Source organism: Barbus barbus (assembly GCF_936440315.1).
Source record: "Barbus barbus genome assembly, chromosome: 45".
NCBI lineage: Eukaryota > Metazoa > Chordata > Actinopteri > Cypriniformes > Cyprinidae > Barbus > Barbus barbus.
The window spans coordinates 9020141-9038506 of record NC_136723.1 but is presented as its reverse complement, the minus strand read 5'-3'; the positions used below and the strand labels follow the sequence as shown (position 1 = coordinate 9038506).

General features: G+C 38.8%; 1 protein-coding gene across 1 annotated transcript; it reads left to right on the top strand.

Annotated features, from left to right (window-relative positions):
• Window positions 1-489: 489 nt before the first annotated feature.
• On the top strand, window positions 490-14536 carry LOC306863721 (roundabout homolog 4-like). Its single transcript, XM_079407233.1, has 19 exons — window positions 490-726; window positions 2126-2452; window positions 3833-3990; window positions 4206-4326; window positions 4408-4546; window positions 4720-4847; window positions 5809-5924; window positions 6025-6256; window positions 7046-7167; window positions 7469-7640; window positions 7720-7905; window positions 8344-8386; window positions 8777-8892; window positions 9135-9443; window positions 9521-9628; window positions 9722-9860; window positions 11438-11692; window positions 11774-12105; window positions 13606-14536. Exons 1-19 carry the CDS (start codon window positions 657-659, stop codon window positions 13824-13826), a joined length of 3294 nt encoding a protein of 1097 aa, XP_079263359.1. The 5' UTR covers window positions 490-656; the 3' UTR covers window positions 13827-14536.
• The last annotated feature ends 3830 nt before the right edge of the window (window positions 14537-18366 follow it).

Below are 18366 nucleotides of genomic sequence, written 5' to 3'. Positions count from 1 at the left end.
TCTTGGCTGTGAGGTCTAATGCTTTCCTGTTTTGTGTATGCTGTCATCACAAACATTTAATAGAGGTCTTCAGATCACACATTAAATTACTAACTCAACTAAAAGTGAAATTCTTCATGACCATCACCACCATCGCCATGAGGTAACAATAAAAGTTGTATAGAAGTAGTAAAAAAATAAACAGTGGATGAAGTAGCTTATAGAAGAAAAAACAACATCTCCTTTTTCTCCCCTGCAGTATGTGTAAGTGTAACAAACACAGTTTGGCCCAAGTATGTCCCATTGTTTAAACTATGCCGTCTTGAATTCAAACCAAAACATAAACAGAGGGCAAAACCGCGACTTCAGGAAACTTTAGGTCACACATGTGTAGTTTACCTCACCAGTTGTTGGAGTAGTTAGTTAGCGCTGGCTCGTCAGTCATCGGAGGTCATCAGCTCCTGCTGCTCGGGGCGGGTCTCCATCCGGATGGCGCTCTGTTCAACACTCATACTGACTGAGACCACAGAGACATGACTGTGAAACCTGTAGATCTCAACTGAAATGCCATTCCGTTACATAACCTGTGAAACTATTCATTTTCGTCGCGGTTTTGTAACGCCGATAGTCTGACAGAACAGCGATGCGTTTGTTTATCTTCGTAGATTGAATTCGACATGACACTTAAAATGACGAGACACTTTATCAAGCTTTGTTGGGTTTTTGGGATTATTTATAAAACTGAAGGTAAGAACAAATTAAAGCCGAATGAACTGAAACCCTGTAGCCTAATTCAGACTGACTATTTATTTATTTATTTAACAAAAAAGTTATTTCAATCCATAAAATGATTAGGCTATTCTAAAGTTTTTTTCTAGAGGTAAATAATATTTTTGTCTGCTTGCGTTTTTGTGACATGTAATAATGTACAATTATAATGTAAATATCTAGAAACTATTAGTTTTATTTAGAATACTGGTTTTGAAACAATAATTAAATGAGGAATTTGATTGAATTATTTCGATATTATTATTGAGATTATGATGATGATAAAAAATAAAAGTGCATATTTTATTTGTGTTGTAATCTTAATGATCACAAATTTATTTTCAAATTTTTTATTTTCATGATATATGTTAATGTTCCCTTAAGAATAGATGGATGTAAAATGTTAATTACGCAAACAGTACATGAAATGTTTATTTACCCTTAATCCCCGTCATTTTATATGAAAGTTAACATTTAAGTCTGTAATTCTTAATTTTGTTACATATGTTAAAAGTAGCCTATAAGATAGTACATGTAAACACCTGCATGCTCGCTTTTCAGCTGTTTCAAGAAGGACATAGGTCTGTTTATAATCTAATACAGAATTCATCTTTATGCACAAAACTGTTTTTTTTTAAACAACACGCTTCTCAAAACCCCATGTAGAATGTCACAATATACTGTGGAAAGTGTAGCATTGCTTCCAGCATTTCCCCCAAATTCCTCTACAGTGAAAATGACATGGCAGGACTGTGAGACTCTTGATTTCCCCTCTTTCAGGAAACTGCCCCATCAGACAATAGAAACTTTTAATAGTAGAACACATTTTTGCCAAGACTGTAGCACTCAGATTCTCTATTGTGCACACCACCCTGAATTGCCTCCTCTTTTCATGCATGAGGAAAAGACGTGGTTTATTTCAGTTTATGTTTAACAACATTATTTATGTTTATTATTAATTAAAGGGCCCCCAAATCCGACAGACAACAAGGAGTTGTTGTAAGACCAAACCAAATGCTTTTTTTGTTTCAAGGACACCCTCTCATGCTCATGTGATTGGCATGTTTTGGCGTGAGAGTACAAAGAGACATTGTAGGACATTGTAAGTGGGCCAATAATAGCAGAGGGCCATTCCTGCACTTGGTGCACAGGTGACGGATGTCCTGTTGGTCTACGACTTTGTTTGTGAGTGCTGGGCCTTTGTTCCTCTCATAGTGGGAAAAACAGCCTCCTGCTCTGACTCCGTTTTCTTTCCGTACAGGAAATGTGTGTTCCCTTACTCATCGTGGGGTCATCTAGCCATCCTAAACAAAATAATTCAATGACTTCTCCAGATTGGAAGTCTCTGTTGTTTGATTCTTCCTTTTCGGTTCTTCAGGTTCCAGGCCTGTTTCAGACAGCGGCCTCCCTCGTATCGTCCACCATCCCTCAGATGTGGTTGTCCGGGTGGGCAGTCCGGCCACTCTGTCCTGCAGGGCGGAGGGCAACCCTGAGCCCACCATCCAGTGGCTCAGAAATGGCCAACTTCTTGACACGGACAAGATGGATGCGCAATCACAGCCTATCGTTTTGCCAGAAGGAAGTTTATTCTTCTTCAGCGTCGTCCCTGGCCGAAAGAATCAGTCCCATGAAGCAGTGTATGCATGTGTGGCTCGCAACAGTGCCGGGGTCACGACGAGCAGAAATGCCTCTCTTCATATAGCAGGTTTGAATCATGACAAAGTGTGATGCTTTCTAATATAAGGGATAGTTCACCTGAAAATGAAAATTCTGTCAATATTTACCCTAATGTTGTTCAGAACCTTTCTTCTGTGGATCATGAAAGAACATATTTTCAATAACGTTGTCCATACAACGAAAGTCAATAGGGTCCAAAACATCTTGATGGTCAGTTGCCACGTAAACTCACCTGTTTGAGGTCGACAGACCTTGATAACAATGAGTGACCCATCAAGACCTACTGAAGGAACAAGAGGGTGAGGAAGCTTATTAAGATGGTTCATGAGATTACTAGAGATCAGATGTCAAAGTTTGCCATCCTGCCTGAAACAAACAGAGCACTAATTGAGCTCTGAAAGCATGCTGTGTTTGTAGCCCAAACAGATTCCTCAGCTGGCTCGTTTACTCTTCATTCCACTGGATTGGAGCAGGACCAGATTGAGACAATTGTTGCACACAATGAATTTGCGTTTTGTTTACATCTATTCACTGCTAGATAATTTGAGACACGAACAAGCTACGTCAAGAGAGTTGACAATAGGTCTTGAATACTAATGCAAAAGGGCATTAATGAGAAAAATTTAGACATTTGTTCTCTGAATTGTAGCAACTCATTTTTAGCATTTATATTCAATTTTTGATCAGCAACTGACCATTAGCATTCAAAATAGGGGTTGGTATGCTTTTATTCAGTGACTTTGAAGGCTTATGCTCTTGAAGGCAGCATTTATTTGATAAAAATACATTACAAACAGTGCAACTGTGTTATAGTTTTACAATTCAAAATAACTGTTTTCTTTTTTAATATACTTTAAAATGTATTTTATTCCTGTGATGGCAAAGCTGAATTTCAGTAGTCATTATTGCAGTCTTCAGTGTCAAATCATTCTAATATGCGGATTTGGTGCTCAAGAATGTTTCTTATTATCATTAAAGTTGAAAACAGTTGTGCTGCTTAATTTTGTGTATATAAATGTCTTTACTGTCACTTTTGATCTATTTACTAGTGCTGTCAAACCATCCAAAATAAAAGTTTTTGTTTACATAATATATGTGTGTGTACTGTGAATATTTATTATGTATACATAATAAATGTACACAATACACACACGCATATATTATTAAAAACTTTTATTTTGGATGGCTTGACAGCACTTCTATTTACTGCTCCCTTGCTGAATAAAAGTATTAAGCTCTTTACAAAAAAAATAAATCTTAATGATTAATGACCACAAACCTTTGAATAGTAGTAACTATATTATATATACACACACACACACACACACACACACACACACACACACACACACACACACACACATACACTCTCACACTCACTCATTCTGACCACATGTGTGATTTTCAGCTCTGCGAGAAGAGTTCCGTGTGCAGCCCAGTGACGTGGAGGTGGCGGTTGGCGAGGTGGCTGTGATGAACTGCAGCCCACCTGTTGGACATCCTGAGCCCAACGTAACCTGGAGGAAAGATGGGATCCTAATCAACAGCAGCAATGATCATTACACTGTGAGTGCAAAACATGCTCTAATTAGACATTGTTTTCTCATTTAGTGGGTTTGATTTGTCAGCTAAGGTTTTTTTCTTGAGAACCCTTCCCTGGGTATGTCTGCAGAGGGCAGTGTGACACAGAAAGTGTATCACAGAGATAGACCTGTGCCTTAGAACCCTGATCATTTTTTCGTGTGCCTGGATGACAGTATATTTCTGCATATCTGCAATAGGAATTGAATGGTAAACTGATCATTGCACCAGCCCAGAAGAATGACTCTGGAGTTTACAGCTGTATAGCCTCAAACACCGTTGGAGTGAGAGAGAGCCGAGCGTCTCGGCTGTCTGTATTAGGTAAGACTCTATCTTTGCTCTAAAATAGTATGAATAACTTATTAAAGCTTGGAGACTCATACATCTGACCTCCTTCCTCAGCTAAACCAGTGTTACTGCATAAACCAGAGGATGTTTCAGTGCAGCTTGGAGCGTCTGCACAGTTTTTCTGTGAGGCTGATGGTGACCCCGTGCCTTCTGTAGAGTGGAGCCGAGAGAAAGGACCTCTACCCAATGGCAGGTCAGATCATTTTTAATAATATAGAATTAGTATATAGTATTATAGACCCCCTGCAGTACCTGAAAGAACCTCCAGGGGTCTGCAGACCCCAGTTAAAAACCCCATATGCATAAGGATTATGAAATTCCTTACAATTCACATTCCTAATCTTATATTACAATCGCATTTGCCAGATATTTAATCAACCCCAACCACAGTCTGCAAATCCACTATGTGACGGTTCAGGACATGGGCAGGTACACCTGCACTGCGGAAAATAAGCTTGGGGTGTCTGTGGCCAGCGCACAGCTTCTTGTAGAGGGTAAGAATGCATGTAATCAGTCAAGTAACAGCACTTAAAGGGATTGTTCCCCCAAAACTGAAAATTATGCCATTAATTACTCACCCTCATATCGTTCCAAGCCTTTAAAACCTTTGTTCATCTTCGGAACACAAATTAATATTTTTGATGCATTCCGAGAGCTTTCTGACCCTCCCATAGACAGCAAGATCCTAACACGATCAAGGCTCAGAAACGTAGCAAGAAGATCATTAAAATAATCCATGTGTAGTCAGTAGTTCAACTCTAATTTTACGAAGCTACGAATACTTACGAATAATTTTTGTGGACAAAGAAAACAAAAATAACAACTTTATTCAACAATTTGTCTCCTCCGTGTCACCCTATAGCGCCATTTTGGAGAGTATCACATACGTAAACAACATATGCTGTTCTGTGTCAGCAGCATGTCCATACAGCACTTTATTATAGCAGCACCATACACGTATATGCTGTTTATGTTTACGCATTGATTTGAACGTAAACAACATATCCGCATACATACATTGCATACGTTGTTTACGTATATGATACTCTTCAAAATGGCGCTATAGGGTGACGTGGAGGAGACACATTGTTGAATAAAGTCATTATTTTTGTTTTCATTGTGCACAAAAAGTATTCTCGTAGCTTTGTAAAATTACGGTTGAACCACTGATGTCACATGGATTATTTTAACAATGTCCTTGCTATGTTTAAGAGTCTTAATTGTGTTAGGACCCTTGCTGTCTATGGCAGATAGCTCTCGGAATGCATCAAAAATATCTTAATTTGTGTTCCGAAGATGAGAGAAGGTTTTACAGGTTTGGAACAACATGAGGGTGAATAATTAATGACAAAATTTTCATTTTTCGGTGAAAAATGCCCAAATACTATCCCTTTAAACGTCTTCCCAGCATGCCATTTGTTGAGATAAGGGATGTCTGGCTAATATATGTTACAGACGTAGGAAGCACCAGACTGAGAGACCTACACAAGGAGCTGTCTGCCTTACGCGTGAGCCTGGAGAACGTCACAGTTATGAGTACTGCCTCCAACATGTCTCAAGTCATGTGGAGGGTAATGCAGCTCATGCACCACACTTTAAATAATTGTATTTTCATTTTAAGCCAGCATTATGTCATCAGTGTTTTCTCTTCTGTTGTCTATCTGTTTGTAGTTGCAGTCGTCAATGTCACAGCCTCATTATCTTGAAGGCTTTGAGGTGCTGTATCGCTCTCTCCTGCCGGCCAGCTCAGACTGGACAGCTCAAAGGATTCCTCAGCCTGGCCTTCACACACATGTGGGACCTCTGAAGAGAGGCTACAAGTATGAGTTCAAAGTCCGACCCTACGGCAGCAGCCTGTATGGCAGGGAGAGCAACACCAGACACTTACGAGTACCAGAGATAGGTGAGAATCTAGAACATTCTTTACAAAAAAAAGGACTGTGGTGGTATCATGGTCAAAGATGGTAATAACATGCTGCTATATTACTATATATCATGGTATTTGCATGGTACTTCAAAGTACTTTAGTCCAGGGTTATTATTATTAACTAAAAACATAAAGAACATTTTTGTTACTTGAAACTAAATAAACGTTAAATAAAATAAAATATATTTAAACTAGCAACTAACCTTTAGTTTAACTTGAATGCTAAAATAACTAAAACTAAATAAACTAAATCTAATAAATAAAAATGAACAAAAACTATATAGGCATATTAAAAAAAATACTAAATAAAAATGACAAAAAATACACAAATATACAAAACTACAAAAACTTGAACTAAAACAGAAAATATAAAAATCAAATAATAACAGAAACTATAATAGTATATCAACAATACTAAAAGAACACTACTAAGTAACAGAAGTCATGTTACTTCTGATAGTTATACTCTTTTGTCATTCAAAAGGTCAGCAAGTTCACGTGACACTGAAGACTGAAGTATTGATGCTGAAAACTCAGCTTTGCTTTCACAGTAATAACTTACATTTTTAAAAATATATGAAAATAGAATGGTTATTTTAAATTGTAAAAATATTTCACAATATTAATGTTTTTATTGTATTTTTGATCAAATAAGTGCAGCCCTGGTGAGCATAAGAGACTTTTTAACAGAAACATAAAAAAATGTACTAACTCTAAACCTTTGGACTATTTAAACCAAGCTGTCACCATGTGCCTTGTTCTCAGTCCCCAGCGCGCCACCTCAGGATGTGTCCATAACAATGCCCACTGACCGTAACGACACTGTGCACCTCAGCTGGAAGCCTCCACCTCATGACGCTCACAATGGAATCATTCAGGGATATCAGGTATTACTAGTGTATAGAAACTCATTGTGAAACAATGCTAATAATGCCCTGAGAGGCTGCTACAACACTTCAGAGAGTAATTAGAGTCACTGTTTTTATCAGCCCTAAATTCAGTTTCTGACCACAAAATTGGTGCCCATTTTCCACTGATGTGTTTTCTTTGCATTAGCAGAGACTTCTGCACCATTACAGTCTATTATTGTGATATTATCAATATCATATTGACCTAAAATCATGTTAAATAAATAAATAGATAAATATATAGTATATGTAGCAACCTGCTTGATTTTACCATGCACAGGTGTGGTGTGTGGAGTCAGAGGAACAAAAGTCTTTTAACTGGACGGTGGACAGTGGAACACACAGTATTGAGATGAGCACACTGCAGCCCGGAAAGCTGTTCTGGGTCACGGTGGCTGCCGTTAATGGGGCGGGAGTGGGGGTCCAAAGCGACCCATACAAACTGCTCATAGGTAAGCGAAGAAAACACTAAGGTATAAAACAATAATTCTAAAGCGTAATCTACTCAATATGTTACTCTCTTTTTCACAGAATCGAGGCAGGAGGCGACACCGAATCAGACAGGCATACTCAGTATGTCTCATTTCCTTGCTGTGATTAAAGAGCCGGTATTCATTGGCAGCGTTGGCACCCTCCTGTGGTGTGTTTTGATGATTACTGCCGTGTTTTTGTACAGGAGACATGTCAGACCCACCAACCTGGGAGGCAAACACTCAGGTAATCTATAATAAAGTCTCAATTGACCATATGGGGGAAATAATGAGATATTTGAATTATTTTCTAATAAACTAGTGTTCACTGTCAATCATAGCAGTGACTCGCAGCAGGATTTAACGGATTCACTCGAGTAAATTTAACATTTGTGTTTGTCATCCCTGAAATGTTATACGTGGACGTTTGGTCCTCTTAGACAAACAAAACTGTTCTCCAAATTGTGAATGGATTATGTAGAGAAACCGAACAAAGGGCGCTCCCTTATGGCACAGTACAGTTGACAGGAAATGACTGAGCTGGCTTATCCAAAACCAGGAAGTAATCGTGCATATGGTCAATTTACTTCCTTTTTTCTATACACACATAGTCACTTTTGTGTATAGAGTCACTTTTTTCTATACACACACATAATTAAATTATAATTGTCTCTTTCATTTATAGGCTTATATAGACTGGAAAGTGAAGATCTCATCATCAAACACAGGTAAAAAATGATATGTTTGATTTAAAAATACAGTAATGAAAGCATAGTACATTGATGATTTCTATCATCGCTGTATTCCACGTGACAAAAAAGCTGTTTTGATAAATCTGAATTATGAGATAAAAAACCCCCCGAAATTATGACATACTAAGTTGCAATTATGAGATAAAGTCTTCTTATATTGTATTTTTTAGAAGATATTTATCTCATAATTATGGCTTAATATCTAATTTGTCAATATACTTTATCTCATCATTTATCGCTAAATTTTAACTGTTTATCTCATAATAATAATTTACCAAAGCATGATGTTTTTCTTATGTAATACTATATTTGTAAAATAGTCTTCCATAAGTAACTGAGTCACCATCCTTATAATTTCCTTTCTAGAATGGCAGCACCAGACTCTCCGTGGATCTCTGGAGGCTGGAGGCCAGATTCCAGCAGTGAGCCAAAGCAGGGCCTTTGGACCCCGAGGCAAGAGAACTCTGGCTTCCGGAGGACCAGTAAGTCACAATTTTAGTTAAAATACATCGTAATAACCTCCCCTCGAGTATCAGCCCTCAACTACTTCTCTTTTTTTCCTCTCGTCATCTCTCCGGATGACAGATATATCCTTATAAGAACCTTCAAAATACGCCTGTCACCCCTGAAGTCACGACTCTGCATAGTCCTTATCAACTCTAATTACCGTTGACATCTTGGCACATTATGTAAATAAGTCTGTGTTTTACCTCCGTACTGACAGCTCTGCCCATTACGGCTAAAAAGGACCCCAACCCCCTGCGGTCAGCTGTCCCGATTGTACCAGATAATTGCGGCGTCTATGGCACCTTTTATGTGGATCTAACTGGCAATGGACTGAAGACGTTTAATAGTCCAGGTTGCTGTCCCAGAATGCCTCACGGCAAATCTCAGCTGCATAACTCCGAGACCGTTCGGATCACCGAACCCATCATCAAAACTGAAGTGCAGGCGTTGCCATGGAAACGTGCCCTCCCTGTCCAGCCCAACATGGGAGTTCTAAAGGAATCGTGGGAGAAAAATTACAAGCGTGGTGAGACATTCATTCATTCAGCGAGTCATTCACATTAATTTCATCCAGCAGTAACACGTGTTGTTTTCTACTTCCAGAGCTGCATGCGGTAAAAAGTGCCCCGTTAATGCCCGTGAGTCAACAAGCACTGGCAGTGTGCAGTGCACCAAGTAACCATCAGCAAAGATTCAGTCGGCACCCTGCAGGTTTGAACATCAGCGTGTCTCGCGTTTAAAATGCTATTCTCATTACGCTGTCTATTTATTACAACTCTTCTAAGCTGGTCTACATTCCCTCAGGTGGTGTATCAGAGCCTGTGAAGCCACTGAGTTCTCCGCGTATCTTGCACTACTCTGCCTCTCTGCAGCTGGTGGACATCTTACCCAGCCCTCCGCCTCTTCCCATGGAGGACAACCACAGCCTCAGCTCAGAGGACGAGTGAGAATCACACCTACACTCAAAGCAAAATTTAAAAGTGCAGAGATTTTATTGCTCATTTATAGCCAAGTTTAACATGTTGGTAAAACTTTATAATAAGGTTCAATTGGTTGACTTGAGGTAATGCATTAGATATCTTGAAGTAACAAAGAACAATATTTTTTTCGCATTTATTAATCTAAGTTAAAGCAATAGTTCACCCAAAATGAAAATTCTGTTATCTTTTACATACGCCCATGTCGTCCAAACCTCAACGACTTGCTTTCTTCTGTGGAACACAGCAGAAGATATTTAAAGAAATGTCTAGTTGTCATTGGTTATTTTTTTGCCTATGAAGGTCAGTGGGCTCCAGTATTCCAACATTCTTTCTTCTACAGTACACAAAAACAGCTATTTTCAAAAAGTCATACAAGGTTTGGAATGACATGAGAATGAGTAAATGATGACAGAATTTTCATTTTTGGGTGAACTACCATTTAAATTGTTACTTTATAAATACATTTTAACATTTCAAATTGTTTAAATAACTGTTCAGTCCAGGTAAAGTAATTGAACTGTAAAGTGGTGCTATTGTGTGGCTTAAAGATATCAGCATTGTGCCATGTTTCCCCTAAAATAGGAGTTATAAAAAGAGGCACAAATGAGACAATCAATGACATGCTAAAAGAGTTTGAGCTATAAAATGAATGTAGGAAACAAAATAATTTGGTCTGGAGAGACTTTGTTATAAGACTTTTGCAGGTGTCTAGGGAAATCAGAGCACAGTATTTGACATCTGAATCTATAAAGGAGACGTGAGATCACGGGTCTTTCTGTCAGCAGAAACTTCTGAGAAACTATAAATTCATGTATTTGCTATCCATTTTATCTCATAGCTATCTAGGAGAAACAATTAAGGATATGAAAGTGATCTCATTTGTGATTTTTTTCTTTCCTGTGGGCAACAGTATTCAGCAGAATGCTTTGAAGATTTATCTTCCCACTTATCAGAGTTCAATTCCTTCTCAGTGCACAGGAACATACTAGAAGTCTTTCTCCTCACTGGGGCTTCTTAGACGGTGATAAACTTTTCACCATTCTGTTATAGCAGGATGCGAGTGGTGTGAAATGACTACTGCCACAGAGCTTTTCACAGACCTGAGGGGTTATGCCCTTGCCTGTCTGTAATGACGGTGTCTGTGACAATGACATGTCATTACACCATGAGAAAAGAAAAGTCTACTACTGTCTCTCTACTCTCAGACTACAAGACTGGAAACCAATTTAGCTTGAAGCTCAACTAATGGACAGCGAGTCTGAAGGGGAAATGGCCCACACTATTTATTAGAAGGTCTGTAAGTGGGAGGAAGTGTTTTAAAAGCTGTAGGACAAAAACAGACACAAACAGGAAGCTTCGTCCGGCTGGAGGCATCATTGTACAAGAGAAAGAAAAGAGTGGATAGCTGGAAGGGACACAAACACCTTCCTAAAAGAACATTTTATTATAGAAATATTAATTGTAGTGTGCTAGCTAGTATGAATTTATTTACTGGTCGAAGGAAAAATTATTAATGCGCTCATATTTCTGTATCCCTCAGGTCTACCAGATCCACTAAGTTGACAGTTGACATCGGCTCTCAGCAGTCTGTGTGTGCTGCCTCTGGACTCCAGGGTCACGCTACGGTTACTACAGGCTGTCCAACCCACCACAGCCCAGCCCAACCAAGCCCGACCTACAGCCACCTGTCCACAGCCTCCTTCTGTCTCTCCACCGACGACTACCAGGACACCACGCTCAGTACTCAGGGCCACACTCAGTACATGGAGATCAGCCCCAAACCCCAGGGGCAAAGGTAAAAGAACACCTGTGTTCTGAGAGAACATATAAGTGAAGGGAGTATCAAGACAAGGGCTAATTGTGATTCTCCCAACAGTGTGTCCCATCAAAGTTCTCCTTCAATGGCCCGTCCGTTCTCTCCGACACCCACGTTTGGTTACATCTGTGGGCCTGCCGACCGGGAGATGGATGACGAGCAGGAGTCTCAGGCAATCAGCCTCAGGAGAGCCACACTGAGGAACGCGCCCTCATCTTGTTGCAGCGAATGGGAGGGTTCGTTGTGGAACGGCTGGGGTTCAGTGTCCGAAAGCAATGTGACGAGCGCTCGAACGAGTATCATCAGCTCCTCTGACTGCTCGTTCATAAACGATGCGAACTTTGCCCGCGTTCTGGCTATGACAGCCGAATCCATGAGTGGTACTTTATCAGGCGAGTTAAAAACTCTTTTCAGCTTCTGTAGAATTAGGTTATTTTAATTTATAGTCTTCACGTGATTGAAGTTCTAAGTTGGCTAATAGCAAGTACAAATGTAGTTGCGAGAAATGTCCACTAGGTGGAAGAATCTACTCACACAGTTGATGCTCTATCAGCAGCTCCACACAGATTCACCAACCCTGAAAACTCTGCTAATTTCAACACAGAAATGAAATGAAATAATATAAAAGTGGCTGTTAAATGAATATATGTAAATATTTTGACTCATTTTAATCTAGCTTTCAGGTACCGATAAGTTTGTAGTACTCTTACATCTTAAGATATAGTTTACCTTGTTTAAATGTGTTCTTCAAATTTGTAAGTTATTATAAATTTGACCACACGAGTTGTCAAAAACTGTGATCACATTTCACTTTACTTTGCTGCTCACCAGCTTTTCTCAATTCATCATTGCCAGTCACTAGTTTTTCAGCTCTGCAGGGCTGTAAAATTATTCTGCATCATTTGCATAGTCCACAAAATACTTCTGCAATTAAGTTCTTTTGAAATTATTCATAATTATATAAGAAATAAACAGTCTATACAGTGCAACCAAAGTATGTTGGCACTTTAGTCTCACTTAAACATGTTTTTATGTCATTGCATTAAATAACAAGGCATCAACGCAAGTGGCTTTTATTCTATAGAAAAACAGCACAAAACGTTTCACAAAAAAAGAAGTTTGTTAGGTTTTAAATGATAGATGAAGACCATGCTTTTGGACACTCAGGTTGTCAAATTTTAATAGAAATTGTTCATAGTTAACTTGATAAACTACACCTGTCTTCAGCTTGAGACAGAGTACATTATAACAGCAAAAATGGCTCAACAGTGAGGTTAGTTCTGAGAAAAGCTCTAACATTTTCTCATTTGATATTTTTTTCTCTAATGCAATCACATTCAGACTGTTTGAAGTGTTATTCCAGTGCTTTTGGGGATCGTTGCATAACTAGATGGGAGAACTGTATTTGGGATGAGCATTTTCATTGTCAGATCAGATTCACGGGGCACTGCAGCATTACGCTTCCCAATGAGACAGTGAAAAATAGCAGCGCTACTTTGGTACAATGAAAAATAATGGGATTTGAGGGCCTGTCTGCAAATTGTCTGAGCTCCCCCACCATACTCTCTGAAGTTTCAGCAAATCAATCATGGCTTTCAAAAGAGAAACCTACAGGGATTTTCCTCTCTCCATTTGCTGATTGTTTCCCCCTTGCACTTTCTCCCTGTCTATTATTCAATATCCGTGAATGCATCAGGTTAAATGACTAGTACATTGTAACTGATGAGTCCAGCGCCGTTGTGCGTTATCATTCAGTGTTATAATGATGAAATTGACTTGTGCATCTTTATACGTATTAACTTTTCTTTATGTGTTTTGAACCTATTTGCATGCACATGCATTCATCTCCCTTGATTTCCTTCGTGATGTGTGTGATCCTGCATTTTCTGCAGATTTCTCCCCGCCTGCATCCCCCCTGAGTGTTCTGTTCCCCCCTCGAGAGTGTTTTGGAGAGGTGGAGCCGCTGCCCGTGTGGGACTGGAGCACCGGGTGGGTGGAGGAGTTGGAGGCCCAGTTTAAAGCCTCCAGAGAGGCCAGAAGAACCCCCACATCTAGCCGACACTCAGGCATTGAGCACTGGCGAGGACATCTGGAGACCCCCTCGCACCGATGATTGACTTGCACATGCCTAGAGGTCGTTTATGGACTACATTTCCCTGTAATTTCCTTTCCTCAGGGTAACCCCCCCCTTCCTTGTATTTTTGACGGGCTTGGGTATGTAGCAAGGTCAATTAAATAGAGGAACACACTGCTGCAAGGTACAGTAGGTGCAGTTTATATGACTCTTTTCATATGGACAGTTGAGTTGTACCACACCGTAATAAAGACTATTGTACAGGACGTTTATATTGGCATACAAAGATATGTAAATAAACAATATTATTTAATAATCCTCCACATACGATTTTATAAAATCACATACGCTTTTATATGACAGAGTTATCTAAAATACACAGGAAATATTATACAAGTCATTTTTGTATTTTAGGAGTCCTTTTTTATTTTTTTATAATTAAAATACATTTCTTTTTTTATTTTACATTGAAAAATGTTAGTTAATTTTGCATATGAATTGGACAATAATTGGAAGTAAATGTTAGAAATTTTAGAGCAATTTCTTTTTATTTTATTTTTTATTGTTGATTATTGTTGCTTTATTGTATGAACTTGTTCCGTAGACATACTGTTTTAGCTGTCAGTTGTTGTTTTTTTTACGTACGTCATAAATATTCCTCAGAAATGCTGCACTACTAAAAAGTCACAGTTTAATTACTTCTATTTTTACTAATTGCCTTTTTAAAGTTAATAAAAAGATTATAAGTGAACATTTTAATCGTAAGTATCGTAAGTATCTGCCTCTTGGATCACTATGACATATGTTTGTTGCAGTTGTATCCAACTGTCTCGTAGTTAAGGGAGCACAAGAGGTCTGTCAAGAGAACATGTACGCCCCTCCAGAGCGCTAATCCTCACCGCAAGCCAGCAGTACCGAATCAGACAACCCTAGACACCCGCTGGACACACACACTCACAGAAAACACAAGTGACCATGGCATGACTGCAGAGGGATTATCGCTTGTCCCCTTCTCTCTCTCCCTACGACCATATGCTTGGCACAAAAACACACCTCCCCCATTACACACTTTTATGTGTGTGCACACAAACGCACTGTTCAGATCTACAGCCTTGAATTTGTCTATGGCCAAAAAGGCATCTTTTTATAGCCTGCTGGTAATCCTTTGACTCAGTTTGTAATGCAAGAGCACACAAAAACGGTACCAAGTTTTGCTTCTCTCTTGCTCGGTTTCTTTCATTCATTTGTCACAGAAGAGCACCTCACATTTGTCTGCAAGGATTATTTTGCATGAAATTATTCTCTCTTATAACATGATTAGGTTTTTAGAAGTACTTCCAATCAAAACGCTTGCTGATAAAAGATTGAGATTAAATATTCAACAAAATATTAGCATTGTTTTACCTCGATCCACAAGGTAAAAATGAAGTCACAACTGTGAGATATGAAGTTGCGATTATATTAAATAATGCTGTGAATAAGAGTGGCAATTCTAATATAAAGTTGCTAATATTATTACAAGTAACAACATGACAAAGTCCAAATTATGAGACATAAAGTTGCAATTGTAAGAAATAAAGTTGCAATTATGATGTAAAGCCACATATAGAGGAAATGAAGTCATAACTGTTAGATATAAAGTCGCAAATATGAGAAATAAAGTTGCAGTTGTGGGATATAAATAAATATATTTTCAAATACAATAAATATTAACAAACTTGAGAAATAGTCTCAACTATGAAATATAAAATTGCAACTGTGAGACATAAAACTGCAAATATGAAATATGAGTCAGAGAATTGTGAGAAATTAAATTACAATTATGAGATAAAAAGTTGGTATTAGGATATAAAGTTGCAAATGTAAAAAATTTCGGACACAATTGTGAGTCAACTGAGAAATAAAGTTTTAATTGTGAGATAGAAAAAGTCCCAATTGTTAGATATTTAAAAACTGCAGTTATGAGAAACAGGCGCAACTTTAAATAGAAATTGTAAGATGCAAAAAAGTCCTATTATTATTATTACTATTACTAATATTGTCATTTTTTTAAGGTGGAAAAAAGCTTCTATAAAAATTACAAGTCTGATCATTTCAAAAATTAATACCACACATCTGCTGAACAATCTGCATAATTACAGGTATCATTCAGTACCAAAAAATGGTACTGCACCAAACTGTAATAATTAATGTTAGGGGTTTGTTCAAATGTCTAACCTTAAGTATACGTGATGGCAATAGTAATGACTTTAGCAAGTAACACTTAAAATTCTTATGCCAGGGAAATTTAAAACCAAACATCGCTTCCAAATTTCTGTCAGATCATTTCTAAATTCTGTCAGCCCCAAATGTTTCCAGGAATAGTTAGCACATGGATTTCCAAGCTAATGCATTGCGGCTCTAAATTATCGGCTAAATTGACATTAATGTCCAACACCTGAGTCATCATCTCTCTCGACTGCATCCGTCAACACACTAAATGAAAATTAAAGCCCCTGTGTGACGCGCCATCCAGTTGAGTGGGCTTACCCGGGGTCCCATGCCCAGTCGGAGGTTCAGAGACGGGTGTGTGGAGATGAGAAATGGCAGAATGTTTTGCACAGACCCCATGGGATCCAGCCTTCTGTTGGCCTTCACTGACCCAGATCTGCCCCGAGAAAGATTGAACTCAAGGGTCCTTCTGTTCCCTAAAGCCTATGCTCCACAGGCAGGGTACGCAAATCCAAACCAGTTCGACTGGAGCTGTGTAGAGAAAAGAAAAAGCATTTATGTGCAATTGGTCAAGAATTGCAGAGATTACACCAAACAGTTGACTGTGTATTCAAGAACATCTCACGGGCCAATGGTTTGGTTTATCTCGGAGGCGCAATCATTGCTCACTTGCCACATAAATGAGTCCTCGTACCTAGCTAACAGCCTGGCAGCTGTGCGGCTCTAAACGCTAATATCATTCTTTTCTCGTCTCTAAAGAGCATTCAGCCGTTTTAACCCGGTGTTCGTCGTAAAACATCTTGACATTGATTTCAAAGCCAAATGCCAAAGCCTCTGTTTTACTAGCTTGTTTGAACATTGTCCTCTTGGTTTTAATGTGGCAATTGCATGTTCTTTGCATACATTAAATGAACAATGAATTTGAAGGCATCCATCTCGGGGTTCTGTAATTAACATGGAAATGGGAGAATGGTATTTTGACTGTGCTTTGCTCCGCTCTGGCCCTCCTGGGCGTGTCTCCACTGACACAAAGCTAATGAATGAGCTAGTGATTTATGGGTAGTGGGTCTCTACTTAAGGAGGAGTGCGTGTCTTGACTACTTGGTCTGAATTCTAAGGAGACCTTCAAAGGTGAAAGCTCAGATGATTTCTGTACCCTCTACCTCTCAAGAAATTGCATCCTCCCGAGTGATCCACCTCTAGAATTGATTCATACTGAAAGTGATAATCATGAGAAGAACCTTTGACTGGCTGCTCAAAACTTAAATCCCATTGTTTATGAGGCTTCGAAAATGTACTAGCACAAATGAGTACCTACCTGGTTATGATTGACTAGAATGGAATATGTTATTGGATTAATAGCCTTATTAAAAAGGGGTGCTGCTTGGAATGGAATGGAAAAACAGCTGCTTGGAATGTTCTAGTAATCATACAGACCTTACTTAGCTGGTTAATTAAGGTTGGGGATAAACTTTGCAGGAAGCTGGACACCCCTGTGTTATTTTATTTTAATTTTTTTGTACATGAATACTGTTCCAGAATTAGGGTACGGGTGGGAATGATACCGTATGATACAGCGCAACCAGTGTATATGATTCCCGAGTAAATGAATTAATTCGGTATTAGTGAATTAATAAGCTTAAGCGTAGTTGGATGCCAGAATAATAATAATAACTGATTCTAAAGAGTCGGTTTAAAGTTAGTGGATCAAAACAATGACTCAAATGAGTCGGCTCTTTTTAGTTAATCAAACACAACTTTACTAACCGTGATATTTAAATTACAACCTGTTAGTCAAATATAGCCTAAACAGCGCATTTTAAGCAGCAGTACTAAATATATTACTAGATATTTGCTGTTTACTACACTTATATTCCTAATGTTTTTTCCTTAAAATGAATATATCGTTAATGAATCGGAACACCTGGAATTCTCTTTCCTTGCCAGGACCAAACATTATGGATGGAAGTGTACCGGAGGGAATGTAAAGACCGTTGTTTATTTTTATATTCTCCTTTTTCACTCATTGTCTATATAAGTACACACTGCTTTTTATGTCTTCTTATTTTTTCCTTCTGTTTTTCTCACCTCACGCTAGCGAGTCTCAGGTGGGCATGATTCACATTCTTTGTTTTTCTTCTTTCATTCTTTACCCTCTACTTGCTTTATCTAACTCCCTGTCCCTTTCTCCACACTTGTGTTTTCTTCAATCCTCTTCCCTGCTCCGCCTTCGCCCCCCCTTCTCCTCCTCAGCATCCAGTGTTGCCCTGGAAGAGATAATTTCATGCCCCTCAGTGGCGGTTCGGGTTCAGCCAGGTGGAAGCGGCTGCCTGCGCACCTGTTGTAACCAATAGGGTCTGGCTGCAGA

What these genes read in the sequence shown, in the direction of transcription:
- LOC306863721 (XM_079407233.1), top strand. Translation starts at nt 657, where the DNA reads ATGACACTTAAAATGACGAGACACTTTATCAAGCTTTGTTGGGTTTTT. An exon ending in GCAGCAATGATCATTACACT is followed by an intron (nt 3,991 to 4,205) that starts GTGAGTGCAAAA and finishes TATCTGCAATAG; the next exon opens with GAATTGAATGGTAAACTGAT. An exon ending in GGAGAAAAATTACAAGCGTG is followed by an intron (nt 9,444 to 9,520) that starts GTGAGACATTCA and finishes TTCTACTTCCAG; the next exon opens with AGCTGCATGCGGTAAAAAGT.